Source organism: Phaseolus vulgaris, chromosome 9 (genome assembly GCF_051622355.1).
Source record: "Phaseolus vulgaris cultivar YP4 chromosome 9, ASM5162235v1, whole genome shotgun sequence".
Taxonomy (NCBI): Eukaryota; Viridiplantae; Streptophyta; class Magnoliopsida; order Fabales; family Fabaceae; genus Phaseolus; species Phaseolus vulgaris.
In genome coordinates this window covers 30,270,367-30,287,280 of record NC_143506.1, presented here as the reverse complement: position 1 = coordinate 30,287,280, position 16,914 = coordinate 30,270,367, and the positions used below count along the sequence as shown (strand labels likewise).

General features: G+C 31.1%; 1 protein-coding gene across 8 annotated transcripts; it reads right to left on the bottom strand.

The window, feature by feature from the left end:
- Nucleotides 1-5,171: 5,171 nt before the first annotated feature.
- Nucleotides 5,172-9,848, bottom strand: LOC137821108 (uncharacterized). Of its 8 annotated transcripts, none has more exons than XM_068625539.2 (9): nucleotides 9,734-9,848; nucleotides 9,227-9,507; nucleotides 8,624-8,695; nucleotides 7,691-7,758; nucleotides 7,118-7,274; nucleotides 6,160-6,237; nucleotides 5,990-6,079; nucleotides 5,553-5,598; nucleotides 5,172-5,461 (listed from the first exon to the last, which is right to left on the bottom strand). In XM_068625539.2, the coding sequence occupies exons 2-9, from the start codon at nucleotides 9,500-9,502 to the stop codon at nucleotides 5,421-5,423; spliced, it is 828 nt and encodes a 275-aa protein (XP_068481640.1). In that variant the 5' UTR covers nucleotides 9,503-9,507; nucleotides 9,734-9,848; the 3' UTR covers nucleotides 5,172-5,420. The 8 variants fall into 8 exon arrangements, 7 of the variants coding, with proteins under 7 accessions (XP_068481640.1, XP_068481641.1, XP_068481639.1 ...); XM_068625540.2 differs by having other exon boundaries at nucleotides 5,172-5,452; XM_068625538.2 differs by having other exon boundaries at nucleotides 5,172-5,452; nucleotides 6,000-6,079.
- Between the last annotated feature and the right edge of the window lie 7,066 nt (nucleotides 9,849-16,914).

Below are 16,914 nucleotides of genomic sequence, written 5' to 3'. Positions count from 1 at the left end.
AGAAAACTACAACAAAGAGCAATTAACATTTATAGCATCAACTTAAGTAAGAGCTGGTCCAAATTAATGGTGACATGACAAGACTAAAGATAAGAGTAACATTGTTTAAATATATCTTTGGATACATTTTTTTCATAAGAACGGAGAAAGATAAGAAAACCAAATAAAATGAGATTATTCATAAATTAAACTAGTTTATATATCAGTAGAACCCATATATATATATATATATATATATATATATATATATATATAAATTCTTTTATGCATAAGATAATTTTATAAAGAGGTTTCTTTTTTCTTAATTTTTTTCATATAAAAATCTTTATATATTAAGAAAATTATGTAAAAGTATCCTTAGAATGTTAATGCAACAGGAACAAGAAAGCCATTAAAAGTAGAGAATTTTGGAAGAAGGTATTATGGCAGCCACTACTCCTGAAAAAAACAAACCAACCAGTAACATGCTTTCATGTTCAAGCACTTTCTTTAAGCTATGAGGCTTTAGAATTCCAAGCTCTTCACTCCATGCAATAAAAATGGTAGTCTTGGTTTTTAGTGCTCAATAATGGATTTCCTTTATGCTTTTCTTCCATCTGTATGTATTGCCTAGATTCTAAACACTTCTTCCCAACTCATCTCTAAAACATACAAGTTCAAAAATGTACAATTCTACCAAACATTTCAGATTATGTAAACAACTCGAATATGTTCATATTACTGTTGTTGAACTCTCTTACTCTTTTTCTATTCTATAAATTTATGTGGTTTCACTAAATAAGTTTCTTCATATGTTTAATCAAGAATTTATGGAAGTGAATTGAAGAACATAACCAACGAGTAAGATATTCTTTCTGACCACTTTAGAGCTGTATTAAAGTAAAAGAAATATCTGACCACCTCAAGGAAAAAAAAAGTAAAAGAAATAAGTGAACTGTTGCTTTCAAAATCGAACCTTCCCCGGCTAATACAGCTTTTAAGATTCATCAATGGTAATATAGTTACTGAACCATAAGTAGTTTGAACCAAATGATTCTAGCTTATCACATAGGAATTCATAGCTTAAAACAGCATATGCTATAATCTCTCTCCCCCAACATCACAAATCCTTGTATAATTCCAAACTAACATGATTGTGATCAATTTTTACATATCATTGAGTTTTATTAACTTATTCGTAATCTGAAAAATATAATTATGTGTAATTTTGAGATTGATTACGAGTATAATTACGCAATGATTATTAGTATTTATTTACACATAACTATCAGAATCTTTACGGTTGGCCTACAACAGAACGTAGAAAAACTGGACTTTGAGCCAATTTTTATAAATTTTTCAAAAGGCTCTCATGCCCCTCAACTTTTTGAAATGTTAAATTAAAATTTCTTAAAATATTGAGGTAGATAAATTAAATTATAAGCTTCATTTTTTATTTTCTCGTGGAAGTATTTCGTGAAAACGTTTATCTAATATTGGCTTAGCTATGTCCATAAGTTTATTCAAGTAGACAGCCAAAGTCCAAGTGGAAGTTTGTCCTGCATAAAATTAACACTGCGAAAGGCATAAATGCAGAGGAAGATTTACACCAATGTTGTTAAACTCCATGATTGTAAGAGAACTTGAAAAAAGACAAAAGATCGTAACTTGACGATGGTAAGTTGAGGATAGTAATTCGAATTGTTAGTAACATATGAAAAATAATATTCAATATTTATAATTTATAAAAGGTTCACACATAAAATAACTAATAAGTTCAAAAATGTTTAATACAATTAAACTATTCAAGGAAATTCTTCATATTGGATGTAATCTCCTATATATCCTCCTCTATAAGATCTTTATTTTCATTAATGTTATCTTTGTCATGACCTTCATCATCTGCAGCAACTGAAAAAACTTCCAAATCATCCATAGGGTTCAACTTCTCCAACCTTTTGCTTCATTATCCTCCATATTTCATTCATCGTCGGAAGCAAAATCATCAATGTTAGTCTTTTGTTTTCCTAACATCATTCTACTTCATCAATTTTGAATTAGTCATCACAAAGACTACATCATTCCTGGTCTTTTGTTGCAAACGATTTCTTTTCTTAGTGTGGACCTAAATAATTATAAAAATAATTATAACATCTTATTAGTCTCTAAACAATAATTATAAAATGAACTCATAAATTTAAATTCTTACCCTTTCAAAAGCACTCCAATAGCGCTAACAACCATATGAATTATAAGTCATACTCAATACTCAATACTCTAATTACAAATCTTTGTAATTCTGGATGTTCTTCCTTATATGATTCCCACCATTGTGGTGGAGGTTTTCTTTTAAGTGCACGTTGAGCTATTTGACTACAAAAAAATTCATACTAGCTCTTGAAACTCTCAATTTGGGCATCAATCTTATTGATCTCATCATTATCTCTCACCATCCTTTCCAAAAATCATACGGTCCTCGTTTCACCTCCTAATCATCTTTAAAGTTCGGATGATATTACAACATGGGAGATTAAGGTAACAGCATGCAGCATGCCATGATCTATGCAATTAATTGTCTCATCTTTGATCAATGATTTTCCAAAGGGAAGTGTAACTAAGTAAAATAAAAGTAAATAAATTAATCTAAACAACAAAGTCTATATTTCTAAAAAATGAAATTAGAAATCAAATATAAGTGAAAGGTAATTAGGTATTAACCTTTTACTAACAACATTCAAAAAACTTTGTATATTCTCTTTAGCAAGATCCATCTTTTCATAAATAAATTTTATGGTTGATTTTTCATCTCAATTTACCATGCGCAACATCTTAATCCGGGAAGAGCACCTCACATGCAATTCAAAATATTTTTCTAAAATCCTTTATCCAGTATCAAATTTTAATAGATGTAAGTTGTGATTCTCTTACCATTGGTTATTGTCTCATGATGGAGTGGTATTTTCTTCTTCCAACATTAAATCAATGCAATGTGCTATGCAAGGTGTCTGTTAAGAAGTGGACTTTAAGCCTAACTCAACCCCATAAAACCGGCTCATAAGGTGAGGTTTGCACCCACTTATATACAATGAAAAATGTCTTATCTCTAGTCGATGTGGGATCTCTAACACACCCCCTCACGCCGAGACTACCAACTCGTGCGTGGAGATATATGTTATGGGTGGTCCGATAACGACCCGATAGCGGGTGACCTGATAAACCCAACAAATTCTCGCTAAGATGGACTCGAAAATGGCTCTGATACCATGTTAAGAAGTGGACTTTAAGCCTAACTCAACCCCATAAAACCGACTCATAAGGTGAGGTTTGCACCCACTCATATACAATGAAATGTCCTCATCTCTAGTCGATGTAGAATCTCCAACAGTGTCCAATACAACTTTTGTCTTTTTTGTAGCAAATCTCCAACAACCTTGTAATTTGTTGCATTACCAGTTACAATTTGGATAACATTCTCTTCCCCGACCTCCTCATCAACGTCATTCATCATCTTGAAAATTTTGTTAGAAAATTAAGTATGGTCCTTCTCCTCCTATAATTCCATCCATCTGACATTATTATGTAGCCATTTTTTTCCAAAATAATTTATGTTCTTCCAATATCATACTGGTCTTTTCAGCTTGTTGCTTAAGATATTTCACCCTGATTTCATGGTATGATGGTGGCTTAAATTTGGGACCATGTTTGGCAACCAACCCAGGCATCTTACTCTATTCTTCACTCTTTGCTACATTAAATGGAACCACATTGTTATAGAAAAATAAACCAATTTCTTGACATGCATCATCCCTCTCACTTTTCTTGAAGATGGAATTGATAGTAGTTTGAGTTTCCATTTACTTGAAAATACTTGATGACTCACCCCACTTTCTTCTTGAGTTGATCTTTTTCTAACATTCTCATAATCACCTGCACTACTATCCCACTCTTCTCTAGACATAGATTTCTTCATCAAATTTTGCTACCGCACATAAACATTATCCAACATTAATTTTTGAACCTCTTACACGTAAATACTGTGAGAGGTCTTAACATGAGGTATGAGGTATTTACAAATTAAAGCATAATCTTGTAGGGATTGGAAGGACGTTGGAGCATGCATTGTTTATGTGAGTGACAGTGATGCGACAGCGACCAACGACGAGCACAAGCGATGGCGACCAACAACAACAGATTCGAACAGGATTGCTTCCCGCAGTTGCAAGCACAAGTGCAACTAGGAACACAATTGCGAAGTGCAACGATGGAGATTGGGAGGGCAACGACAGCAATGGTGACAACCGCGAGTAGCAATAGCGAGTGAAGGTACATGGTAGGTTTTGTTTCTTTTTCCGTTTTGAGATTTCTTACTCTCGTAACATTCTTACTCTCGTAACATAGAGCACACGTTTTGGGTCGTTTAGACCTTATCTTCTACCAATAGACCTTAACAACAATGAAGCAAGGTCCATTTTTTTTACCAAAAATTATTGTTTACGAGTCAGAGTACATGATCGACAAGCTTCGACGATCTTCCTATCCATCAAGTCGCACGACGATTTGTTCCGATTATAATCGGCCAACCGAGTCACCTCAGCTTGTCCTCCAAACTTGCTAACTCGTGTGAGTCGCGAGTTTAACAACACTGGTTTACACTAATAACATAAAACAATGTCAATCATGAATTGAACAAAACTAGCAAATGCCTTGATGAGACACTTGGAACTAAGTACCATCACCTACCATGCTGCATGCTTTATTGACTCAATGTTGAACCATCAAACATGGTTTATGGTTTTAATTGCAGGTCTGCTACCACATTTAGGGCCACAACATGAACGTGTTTTAATCGCCACAACTGCATCGCAACTACAAATTACAGCCCCAACAACAACAATCATCAAATTTCATGAAACAGCAACCGTAATTTTAAACTATTCCGTCAGCCATGTCACTCTCGGCTATTGGGAGCACGCTTCAGCAGCACGTTCAAATCTTTTGTTCGAAGATAGAAATCAGTGATCAATTTCCCTTTTCAGCTCTGCTACCCCCGGAATGTTCATAGAAGTTGGTTGATAACAACAAAAGGGCATACAAATCTTGAATTTGAATGACAGCTTATTTTAAATTAGGCAGATTCACATAAACAACACTTCTTCGCTAATACTAAAAAATAATAGTAAAAGGCCAAAATAAGTTTTGAAACATGTTTGGTGAATTTATTCTACTCTCAAAATATATTAAGGACATCTATAAATTTGTGTACAAATATTTTCATAGGTGAAGAACACTTCCAGTTAATATCAATTCCCCTATTAGCAGCTGTATAAGCTGTATGAGATTATGTGTAATATACCTATTTACATAAAAAAGATTGAGATAGAGAGGTAGGTGGGGTATTATAACCCGAGAAAGATACAAATGGAGAACCAGCAACAGAGCCGTCAGATCTTATTCTCCAGCACCTCTGATCCAACTACAATTTCTATGATCCCTGTATTAGGGATGACGTTCCACAATACTTACGGGAATTAATCAGTGAAAAATAGATCCTGGTGATATTGCAAACTGCTAACCTTGTTCGTCTGCTTGTAGCACAAATGCAAGTTCTTCAGGTGCTTGCTGATCCAAAATAAATACATGATTCTGTTAGTTCATAAAAGAAAAATAAAAAACACAAAGTAAAGATGTACTAGAATAATGAGTACATGTTGACAAGAGAACCCAGAAAAAAACATTTCCCATGATCAGAACTTGGTAAAAAAATTCTAGGTCTCTAGGTAGACTATAGACAAGCAAGAAGCTCAGTATTCACATTTCTTTCACCAGTGATAAGAGAATCATGCCATGTGCACCATATCTTGTTGCAATTCAAATTGATACCATCACTTAAATCTTACAATCTTAAATGGCCTAGCAAATGGCATCATATGATTAATCAAAATATGAAAAATGAAAAAAGGAAGGGAAAATGATACAAATTTCAATATTAGAATAAGCACAGGGTAGTAACTTGTCTTTGCCTTTGATGCAGTATTACGCGAATTATCCAAGCCATAAGATAGCAAGGAAGGACAACAGCAGCCGCACGAAGAAAGAAAAACTGGAAAACATTAAGTATTATGAAATCAACTAATCAGCTGTATAACATGCAACAAATTAATCATTTAGATTACAACTTACATAAAAATATGTTAAAGCTTTCTCCACATCAGCATTGAAGAGGGGAGCAACATGCCTCAGAAGTAAAAGAGCCATTAACTGCAAATTTTGCATAAGACCCAAGCGCAGAAATTTTTGGAATTGGACAAGGAGAACCATTTAATATATAAGATTTTACACATACAGGGATCTCTTTCCATATAAGAATTAACAGCATAACTAAAAGCACTCATCAGACACTACATCCAGAAAAGTAAACACGAGAAATGCAATATTACAACCATATATACCCAACAGAAATACATGCGTAGGTGCCACACAGGCATGCATAAATATATCTGAAGGACAACGATAAGAAAAGGTACAGTGGTCCCATGGATGATGTTAGTGTTGAAGATCTCACATCTATTGGAAATATGGTCAAATTATAATATATAAGTGAATACAAACCTCACCCTATCAATTGTGAGATTGAGTTAGACTTAAATTTTACATTTTAAAGATGGTATCTAAACCTTTTTACTCACTTATCATATCTTTGTCATTAGAGGATATCAAATGTCCTCTATTTATTGTATTGATCTCTTTTTTCCAATATAAATAAAGCATTCGTGTTGTCTCAGAAACATATTGTTTAAGCACAATGTTCCTCTCTTCTTTATATTGAACCTATCTTACTTAAGTTTGTTGAGCATATCGTCTCATCTATTATCAAGTTCCTTCTAGTCCCACACTCGAGTCTCACGTTCAAGATGTGTTGGACATCTTATATTGACTAGAAATACGGTCAAATTATAACATATAATAGGTGCAAATCTCACCTTACCAGATCGATTTTGTGAGGTTGATTTAGGTTTAAATTTCAATCTCTTAAGAGATAGGAAAGAAAAAAATTTAAGAATATTGAACTCTCATGCCTAATATAAAACATCTGAAAAAATATACTGTTGAGCTTCATGAAGAAATTGAAAACGCTTACAATTAGACCAACAGAGTGCCATAATGTAATTCCACCAGTGCCAGCAGCATAGGCATAATCTTCACCAGTCTCCGGAACTTGGTGCTCTACAGCTGCAATAGCCAAAAGGCGAGAATTGTGCAAATCTAAAGGAAAATTATAGCTTGCCCAGTCATCACTGCCCAATATGCAAAAGCATATGGTAAGACACAGAACCAGCAGCAGTGATGATATAGGAAGACATAGTATCATAGATGCGCAGTACATAGAGAAGATAATGACAGTTTAGCCAGAACAAGAGGTATTCAAAATATTGCAAGAATATAAACTATCTAAAGAAATGGATATAGACTAGGAAAAAAGGGAAGAAGACTAATAAATAATCTTAAACCCATCTAGCCCCCAACAAATTCAACTCCACTCTTTCCATCAGAGATCTCTTACATTTAACCTAACTCAATATAATGAAGTCTAGAAGGAAAACAAATAAGCAAGGCGAAATTGCTACCATATCTACATATATATGCATAAAGATTCTTGTGCATGTTAAAAATAATAACATCAAGTCAACAGCAAAAGGTGGAATGGAATTACCTAATATCAATTGAAGTATCTCCAGGATGGATGACAGTTGTTGTCACAGAATAGCCAGGTTTGAATGGCTGAAAGTCAAGAAAACTTTTCTGTGAAAAAACTATAACTTAGTCTGAGCAACAAATAAATGCAATATTCTGGCCCTATGATTTCGTAGTTGTTCCATGTAATCAATTTGGTACTTAAAGTTTCACTCATCTCTCTTTTATCCGATTGCTAACAGCCATCTATTGTTTTTGGTTTTGCTTTTTTCTCTCTAATCTTTCAGGGCATGTTTCGTTTTCCTATATTGAGATTCTCCACAAAATTAATTTTGTTGGAAACTAGTCTTAATTGTGACTACCCCAGCCCAGCCCACCTTAACACTTTGGTCTGCCTTCATTGCCGCCTCCAGCACCCTCATTGTGTTGGGTGTGGGAGGCACATCCCTTAGACATATAACCTGAGTAGTTCTCTTGGATAACCTTACCTTATAAACCAAATTTGTGGGTTGAGTTAAGTCCTAAGTCTTAAATTTGTTGTATAAACATGATCTTGGCAACTGCACACCAAACATCTAACAAGAAAAGAAAATACACTGATAACTTTACTTTATACATGCCTAAATGCTAGGCAGACACTGATTCCCAGAACAAATTATCAACAGGGCAGAATTAATCTAATCATTAATGTCATGTCCATGAGGGTTTCCCACAGTGTCTCAAATCAGAGATCACTAGCAAAGCTAACCATTATATAATCCACAAGAAAATTTTCAATGTGCTGGGTGTATCCAGCATGCCCCTACTTCATACACAGCCACAAGAAAATCAACACAAAACTCCTTGAAATAATGCCTAAAATACAACTAAAACTAAGATATATGTCAATTACAATAAATATGCTTCTTAGCGCTGGATATACCATGCTAATGCTAAGAGTTCAACAAGTTACCTGGTGGCAGATCTCACAAATTGTATCACCCTTCTCGTAACACCATAGCTGAACACATTCCCTATGAGCAAACTTGTACATAGAAAAAGAATATATTAATGCAATTGTCAAATTTGGCAGGGTTTACAATAAAGAGATGGAACGAGGTAAAGCAATAGTCAAATGACGGATGATTATAAATTCAAAATGTTACATTCAATAACTGTTAGTTATAAGAAAAGAATATAACTATCGCAATTCATACTATCTCATTGGAAGACACATCCACATGCAGTCCAAATTACTTGTACACACAATAACTGTTGGAAACAGCCAACCCTCTGAAATCCGAAGCATTGATTCAAGAAAGAGGAAGTCATTTTTTATTGCAAACCCCATGCTAGTACTTTTATCCTAAAGAGTTCATTGCTAACTAGCACAACTCATCCACTCATAGAAAGCAACAATCAGCTGTCCTCATGGATTACTAAAAATATGCAGGAATCAACAATCAACTGTCTTCATTGCTTACTAAAAATACGCAGGAAGCAACAATCCAAAAATACCTCAATTTCATTGCATACTATCCTCATTCGCACACAGGAAAGTTTAGTATAAAAATACCTTCAAGGTTCCCTTGCATGCACAGGGTATGTCCAAATTTTGAAGAGTATCATCTTCCTGGCAAATGCGACACTCCACCATTAGAGTGAGGTCTTTTTCTTGCTCTTGTTCCTGTTCCTGTGCCTGTTCTTCCAAAGTATCACATTCCCCAACATCATTGACATGAGTAGCACCCTCAATGAGTGAATCTCCAGCATCACCACCATGCTGGGGTTGCAAAGGTGAAGATGCTATAAGAAGAGGATCAACAACAGATAAAACCACTTCCTCCCGCATTGTTCCTGAAACAAAAGAACCCATCACATACACTTTTCAATTTTTTAATTTCAGATTATTGAAAATAAAAGGTTTGAATAATTATTTGACTTTATACTCCCACACAGAATACTATAACTAAATCAGAACGAACAAAAACTATAATGAGGCAGGCAATTGGAAATTCCCGATCCAGTTAGATGGAAAAAATGGGAATTTTCTTAGTTTTCAAAAAAAGAAAGAATAAATTACCTGAAAATGGATAGAAGTGAGAAACGTGTAGTGGAGAAAGGGGTTGAGTTAGGGTATGAGTGAGAGTGAGCGATTCAAGAAGAAATGTATTTATTTATTAATTATTTTTGTTGACTTAATTATAGCTGGTGACATTTTAAATGTGCTATTTTAATAGTATTTATTTTCAGTTGAGTTTCTCAGTCATGCCAAACTTACCTTAACTGTTAATTTGGATATTTAAAATATTGATGTTGTGAAATTTTAGTTCACAATTAGAATTGGAAAAAAAAAAGACTAAAATGTTGCACCTTTTAATAGTTGATAGACGCAATTAACACATTAGAATATCTTAATTTTTAATTATTCATAACTTTATTCAAATTTTTATTTAATTATTTATTATTTTGTACGTGACATGTAAATTTGGGAAAAAATCCATAATATTTATAAAGTGGGAGTTATTAGGACTTCTTATCAAATATAATTTTATAGTGATTTAATATATTTTTAAAACTACAAATTAAACAAACTTTCAAGTAGTTAGAAAAGAATTGCATAAAATTATACTTTTTAACCTAAAAATTAAATTTAAATTACAAATAATTATTAGTTAAAGGAATAAAAATTTTTAAAAAAATGCTAATTTGGTAAAAATACATGTACCAAAATTACATTGGCAAATGTAATATATGCTGTAATGCTATAATGAGTGAAATGCATTGAAAGGCACCGAAATGGTGGTTTGTAGTGTTGAGAAGCCATGGCGCACAATAGCATAACGCGCATGGACGGTGACTTCTCAGTATCCTGTCACCCCGATAGTGACTTCCCTAGCTGCTGATATTTGTTACTAAATTAAAGTTATCCATCTATTTGAAAATAATGTCACTATAAAATAATTTTCAAGATTATAAATAAGGATAGAATGATTTTCGTTTTTTTATTTTTTTATTATATCACATTATTAGTTTTTAAAAAGTAAAGTTTGTATTTTCTTAATCATTAATTAAGGTAATTGAATATACAAATTGACCATTGCAAAAGTTTACTAAATGATAAAGTATTCTCAAATTTATATGTTAACTCAAGTCAATTAGTCTTTTTAGTATTGGAATTTTATTCTTGAAAATTCAATCTTCCCCTAAATATGATTGTAGTTTTGAAAAAGGTTTATTTAAATTTTTATTATTATAGTACACTTAATAGTCTTGTATTATTTAAGAATTAAAATAAAATTATTTAAATATATTCTTTTTTATTTTTTTAACATTTTTTAAAATAAAATTTTAATAAAAAACTTTAAAGTAAATAATATTTTAAATGCAATATTAAATTATCAATGGTATCTCAACAAATTTTATAAATTAAATAAAAAGTATAAGGAACCCAGATGTATTTCAACTAAAAGAGTTTCACAACACTTTATTCTAACTTATATTATACCATAAACTTTAAACGTGAGTGTTTGAATGTTTCTATTAAAATATCTTATAAGATATGTATTTATTATTTTTTTAATTCGGACTTGGACAGAAAATTAAAAAAAAAAAAAAATTGTGACAATGATAGTATGCTGCTTTTAATATTTTTAAGAAAATCTAAAAATATTTTAATAATTACACATAAATGTAGGGTGCAGGAATAAACACCTTTATATCGGTATTGTTCTATTTTTTTCTTTAATGCTAGATTAATATAATTTGCATCTATGTACCTTGCACTTATAAATGACCCTCTTCTCTATTTTTATTTTCTTGTATAAAACTTTATTTTATAAAGTCCTAGATAAACTCAATGGTAATTTATTTATTAAAATAGACTTATCTACATGTGTAATATTTAATTTTTTGGAGAGGCAAATTCTAACCTTAAAAGTTCTTTTAGGAATTCATTTTTTGTAAACTAAATTTTAACCTAATTATTCTATTTTAAAAAAAAACATAAAAAGGATTGAATAAATAATTAATAAAAATATATTTATATTTTTTTTTGGGTTTTTAATAATGAATTAAATTTAAAACAAATTAAAATAATAAAATAAAAACAATTTAGCATAAATTATAATATAATTAATGTTAAAATAGTAATTTTAAAATAATACATATTATTAAATATTAAATATTTAAACACATTTTAGAGATTATTTTAAATAGTATAAAATATGTTTCAAAACTAAATAAGTGAATATTAATTTTAAACTTATTAATATTTTTTATATTAGTGATTATTAATATAAATTAAAAATAAAATAAACATCTAATTAATAAAATAATGTATGAATTTGAATTTACACTATAGTTAATAATATAATGTTTATGAAATTCATTTATAATGCCTACAAAATTCATTAAAAAGCAAAGCTTAAAAATTAGTAGTTTCAAATATTATTAATTACTCATACTTTTGAGTACATAAATGACTATAAAGAAAAAAAGGAAGAACATATTATTTTTAAGAAAATCATAAAAAAAATTAGTGGACTTACAATTTGTAGGACTTATTTCTCATATTTTGAGGTGGAAATAGTAAAGTTAGAGTAGGATTAATTGAGTTTCCTTAAGTCAAAAGAGATAAAAAAAGAGATAATAGAAGGGTATTTCTCCCTACACCCCTACATTTTTCTTCATGTACCCTTATATTTATGTGCATTTAAAAAATTATTACTAGGAGCTTTTAAAATCCCTAAAGACAGTGCAGACCACCCTCATAGCCTTTCTTCTTCTTTACAATTTGGTGCACAATGTTGAGAGAGCAAACAACGACTAGAAATGACGATGAGTTTGTTGTGATTTTGGTGCATCTTGAGTGGAATTGCTTGCTTTCTGACAACTTTGCGATGCTAAGTTGTTATTTTTGTAGCGTTGTTCGTCTGAGAATAAGGTAAGTATTTTTTTTTCTCTAACTTGGTAATTATTTTTTTGCATCGTAATGGAGTTATGTACTCTTCCGAACTGAACAATTCGTAATATGATAAAGGATTAGGTAATTCAAGAATAGGCTTTTAATAATGTTTATGGACTTCCAAATCCAAAATTGTCTTCCGTTTCCTAGGAACAAAAGCCATTTTCCCTATTCTTCTCCTTTGGTCCCAATTCGAAGGCGCTTCAATGTCATTATTATGGCTCCCCCTAAACCTAGTGGGAAGGCCAAGAAGGGTAAGCTCAGATTTCATTTAACCTCACACTCGCTTCTTGATGACTTTTTACGGCAAATGCACCGCGTTATTAGAAATAATAATGTGTCCCTAAGGACGGATATCGAACCCACAAGGAAAAGTTGAATATTCAAGTAAAATATTCACTAAATATAAAAACAGAATAATTATGATGGCAAGAAAACAAATCAATGAGTTTTTTTTGCTTCAATTGGAAAAATAGGGATTGAGTTTCATCTTTCTCACTTTTTTGTATTTTGATTAGCATGACAATATTGTGCCCTATGATTGATATTGATGTCCGTATAAAAATCATTTATATCGATTCCTCGCATATAAAATTATTAAGATGTTTCCTAAATATCGATTCCTTACATATTTATAAAAACAACTTATCATTAAGATTAGATGTTGATAGCAATTAACATTTTAAATTTATTCCTAACATTCAAATATGTTAAACATGATCGTTTTGGTCAGAATCTTAGAAGTACTTTCTAGTCAAATGTAAAATTCTAGATCATGGTAAACCAAGCATTATAAACAAAAGAATGATACCAATCATCAATCAGGAACAAAATATTGTATTTAGATATCACCTCAATACATAAGAGTTTGAACAGATTACTCTCAATCCCAAGTGGTAGAACTAGCCACACATGATGACTGTTACAAGCAGGGATGACATGAAAAAAAAGATCCAAGATGTTTCTCCTTGACGACTGCCTCCTCTAATGTTTCTCACACTTTCCTATTCCCCCAATTGGGTTACAATTCACTCAATGATGTTTTCCTCTCAATCTGACATCCTAGGGTTGTGCCTCAAGCCCTCTATTTAACCTATTTTTCATGGGCTTAAGTGGACTCTCGCTCAAGCGAGCAAAACAACGTCCAACCCAACTTCTCTGGTGTTATCTCGCTCAAGCGAGATATAGCTCGCTTGAGCAAGCTCCCTTGGTGGTGAGGTGGCGCTTTTGCAAACAGCTTTGGTGAATGTTGATGCATTCCAACTTTCCCTTTTAAGCTTTGTATATTCTCCTTCTACCCAATCATCTTCATTCTCTCTAGAATCTTGAAATTAACACCAAATTTGGGAATAAATCGTTCTTATTCAAATTAAAATCATAAATATATAAATTCAAAAATTAACAAATTAGGGGTTATTTTATACTTATTTTAGCAATTAATACCCATAAGTGTCTATATTTTAATATGAAATATTATTGAAATTTGGCACTTATCACTCCTATAAAATTTTGGATTTTATTTATATTTTATGTTGGGTGGTGCAGTGGTTGGAGTTATAAGAATGTAGGATGTTTGTTGTGTATATAAGAATGTAAATAAAGCAAAGTAAAGAGTTGTTGATTCAATTGGGAAAATTGAGATTGAGATTCATCCTTCTCACTCTCTTGTATCTTGAAAAGCATAACAATATTCTATCCTTTAATTGATATTGATGCTCATATAAAATTCATTTATATCGATTTCTCGCATATAAAATTATTAAGATAATGTTCTAAATATTGATTCCTCACATATTTATAAAAACTCCTTATCCTTACGATTAGATGTTGATAGCAATTAACATTTCAACTCTATTCCTAACATTCAAATATGTTAAGCATTATCATTTAGGTCAAATGCTTAGAAATACTTTTCAGTTAAATTTAAGGATCAAAATCATGATAAACAAGCATTACGAATAAAATGACAATATCAATCATCAATCAAGAAAAAAATATTATATTTAAATATCACCTGAACACATAAGAGTTTGAACATATTACTCTCAATCCTATAGGGTAGAATTAGTCACTCGTGTTGGCCATTACAAGCATGGAAAGCAAAAAAAGAAGATCCATGATGTTTCTCCTTGACAACTGCCTTCTCTAGGGTTTTCTATCACTTTATATTCTCCCAATGATGTTTAGGGTTGTGCATCACGCGTCATATTTTATCTAGTTGAGCTTGGGCTAATTGACTTCTCACATGAGTGTGATTGAGCTCGCCTAGGCGAGTTGAACGAGAAAAAACCTGACTTATCTAGAGTGATCTCGTCTGATGAGATCGGGCTTGCTTGGGCTAGTTCCTCTAGAGTGCTTCTGACTTAGGCGAGTTTTGAGTGTTCCAACCTTCCTTTTTCATTTTGTTTATTTTCCTTTAGCCCTTTCACCTCCATTTTCCCCTAGAATCTTGAAATTAACACAAATTTAAGAATAAATTGTTCTTATTCATATTATAAACACAAAATATGTACACAAGTTTAATTTATAAATTAGGAGGTTAAGTTATAACTATTTTTATCAATAAATTTTCATAAGTGTTTGTATTTTAGTATGAAATATTACTGAATATGACACTTATCACGCTCCCCTTGGATCCAAGGGTGTCAATATTATGGCTTTCTGCAAACATCTTCTCTTTGCTTGCATCCAACAACTCATTCATTGTCAGGGCCTTCACCATATAAAATATTGGAAGTTCGTAATAGGATACTTTTTTTTATCTGGATTCACCAATCCGAAATTCAAAACTAGGTTCCAGATGGGTCATTCTCGAATGCTTTTTTTCCTTTATTAGATTTCCTATTTTGGGAAAAGTTTACTTACGGAATACCCCTTTCCAGAATTCATTAACATTGCCCTTTGAAATAAAACTCACAAGGCTAGTTTCGATATTTTGAAAATTGTAGAGGTGTAGGAAGAAACACCCATAATTAAATAGTGGTCAATAACAATGTAAGGAGTGAAAAAATTAAAAAAAGAGAGAGCATAATGACAAACCCAATTTGAAGCACATATGCATGAGTCACTTCTTGAGCAAGGAGTAGTCAAGATCGGCTACGAAAGCATGTTCATGGAAAGGATGAAAATCATTTGCAAGCATGGAGTGCACCTACAAATTTTTCCAAGAGATCTCATCTTATTCTTTTTTAAATTTGATTTTTTTCCTCCATTTTGTCTTTTGAATTTCAATCTAGGTTTAAAGTGTTTTAGAAGTCATATTTACATAACATTATAGGTGAATTTAGATGTCATTTAGGGCCTATTTTTTTTATTGAAATTGTTATAAGTAGTGATCATCATCCTTTGTAAATCACTTTGGTTTATATATGCAAATTTGAGTTGTGAGAGGACTTGTGTGAATGGTTACTTACTACGAAGATGAAGTTATCTCCATCTCCAAGTAACACTTTTCTTCCATTTTTATAAGTCTCTCCACCATTTTCTTATTTCTTTATTTTTTTTCTTGACTTTCCATATAATTTTTGTTATAATTCTTGTTCTTATTTTGTATCTTTTATTGTATCCATTTTCATGTTATTCTTTTATTATATTATATTATGATGTTAAGAGAAATGTAAACTTTCACACTTATATAATTCACTTGGATTAAATTAGTCATTAATAACAAACATCCTTGAGCACATCTTCATCTTTTAAAGTCAAAAACTTAAAAACAAGTATTCTATCAAATCACTCTCTTCCTAAACATAACTTGATGCTTGATCATTTAGTAATCAAGACAAGATTATTGAATAAAATTGTATGAAACATGAGTTGTTGAATGTGAAATAAGTGTAGAACCTTTTCCTTAACATATATCAGTAATAATAATAATAATAATATAAAGAGATTTTTTTATTGTATACATTTTATATTTCTATTTTATCTTTAATTTTATTTTAGAATTAAAAAATGAAAATAAACTATCGAGGTGCTAAATTAATTTCACATATTACTTAGATGTTTAAAGAATTCAATATACTACAAATCATTTACTATGAATTCTATACACTACAAATCACTTACTATCTTTTTTTTATCTAATCACCATTATTAACTTTATTTAAAAAAAATATAAAGGCATAAAGTATCTAGATTAAATTATAAATGATAGTTAATTAAGTGATAATCATTCTAATTTACAATTAATAAAATGATATAATAAAAATAATCTATAATAAGATACTTTACATATTTTATATCTCTATTTTTTCCATAATTATATTTTAAAATTTCAATATTTTGAATCTGTTATT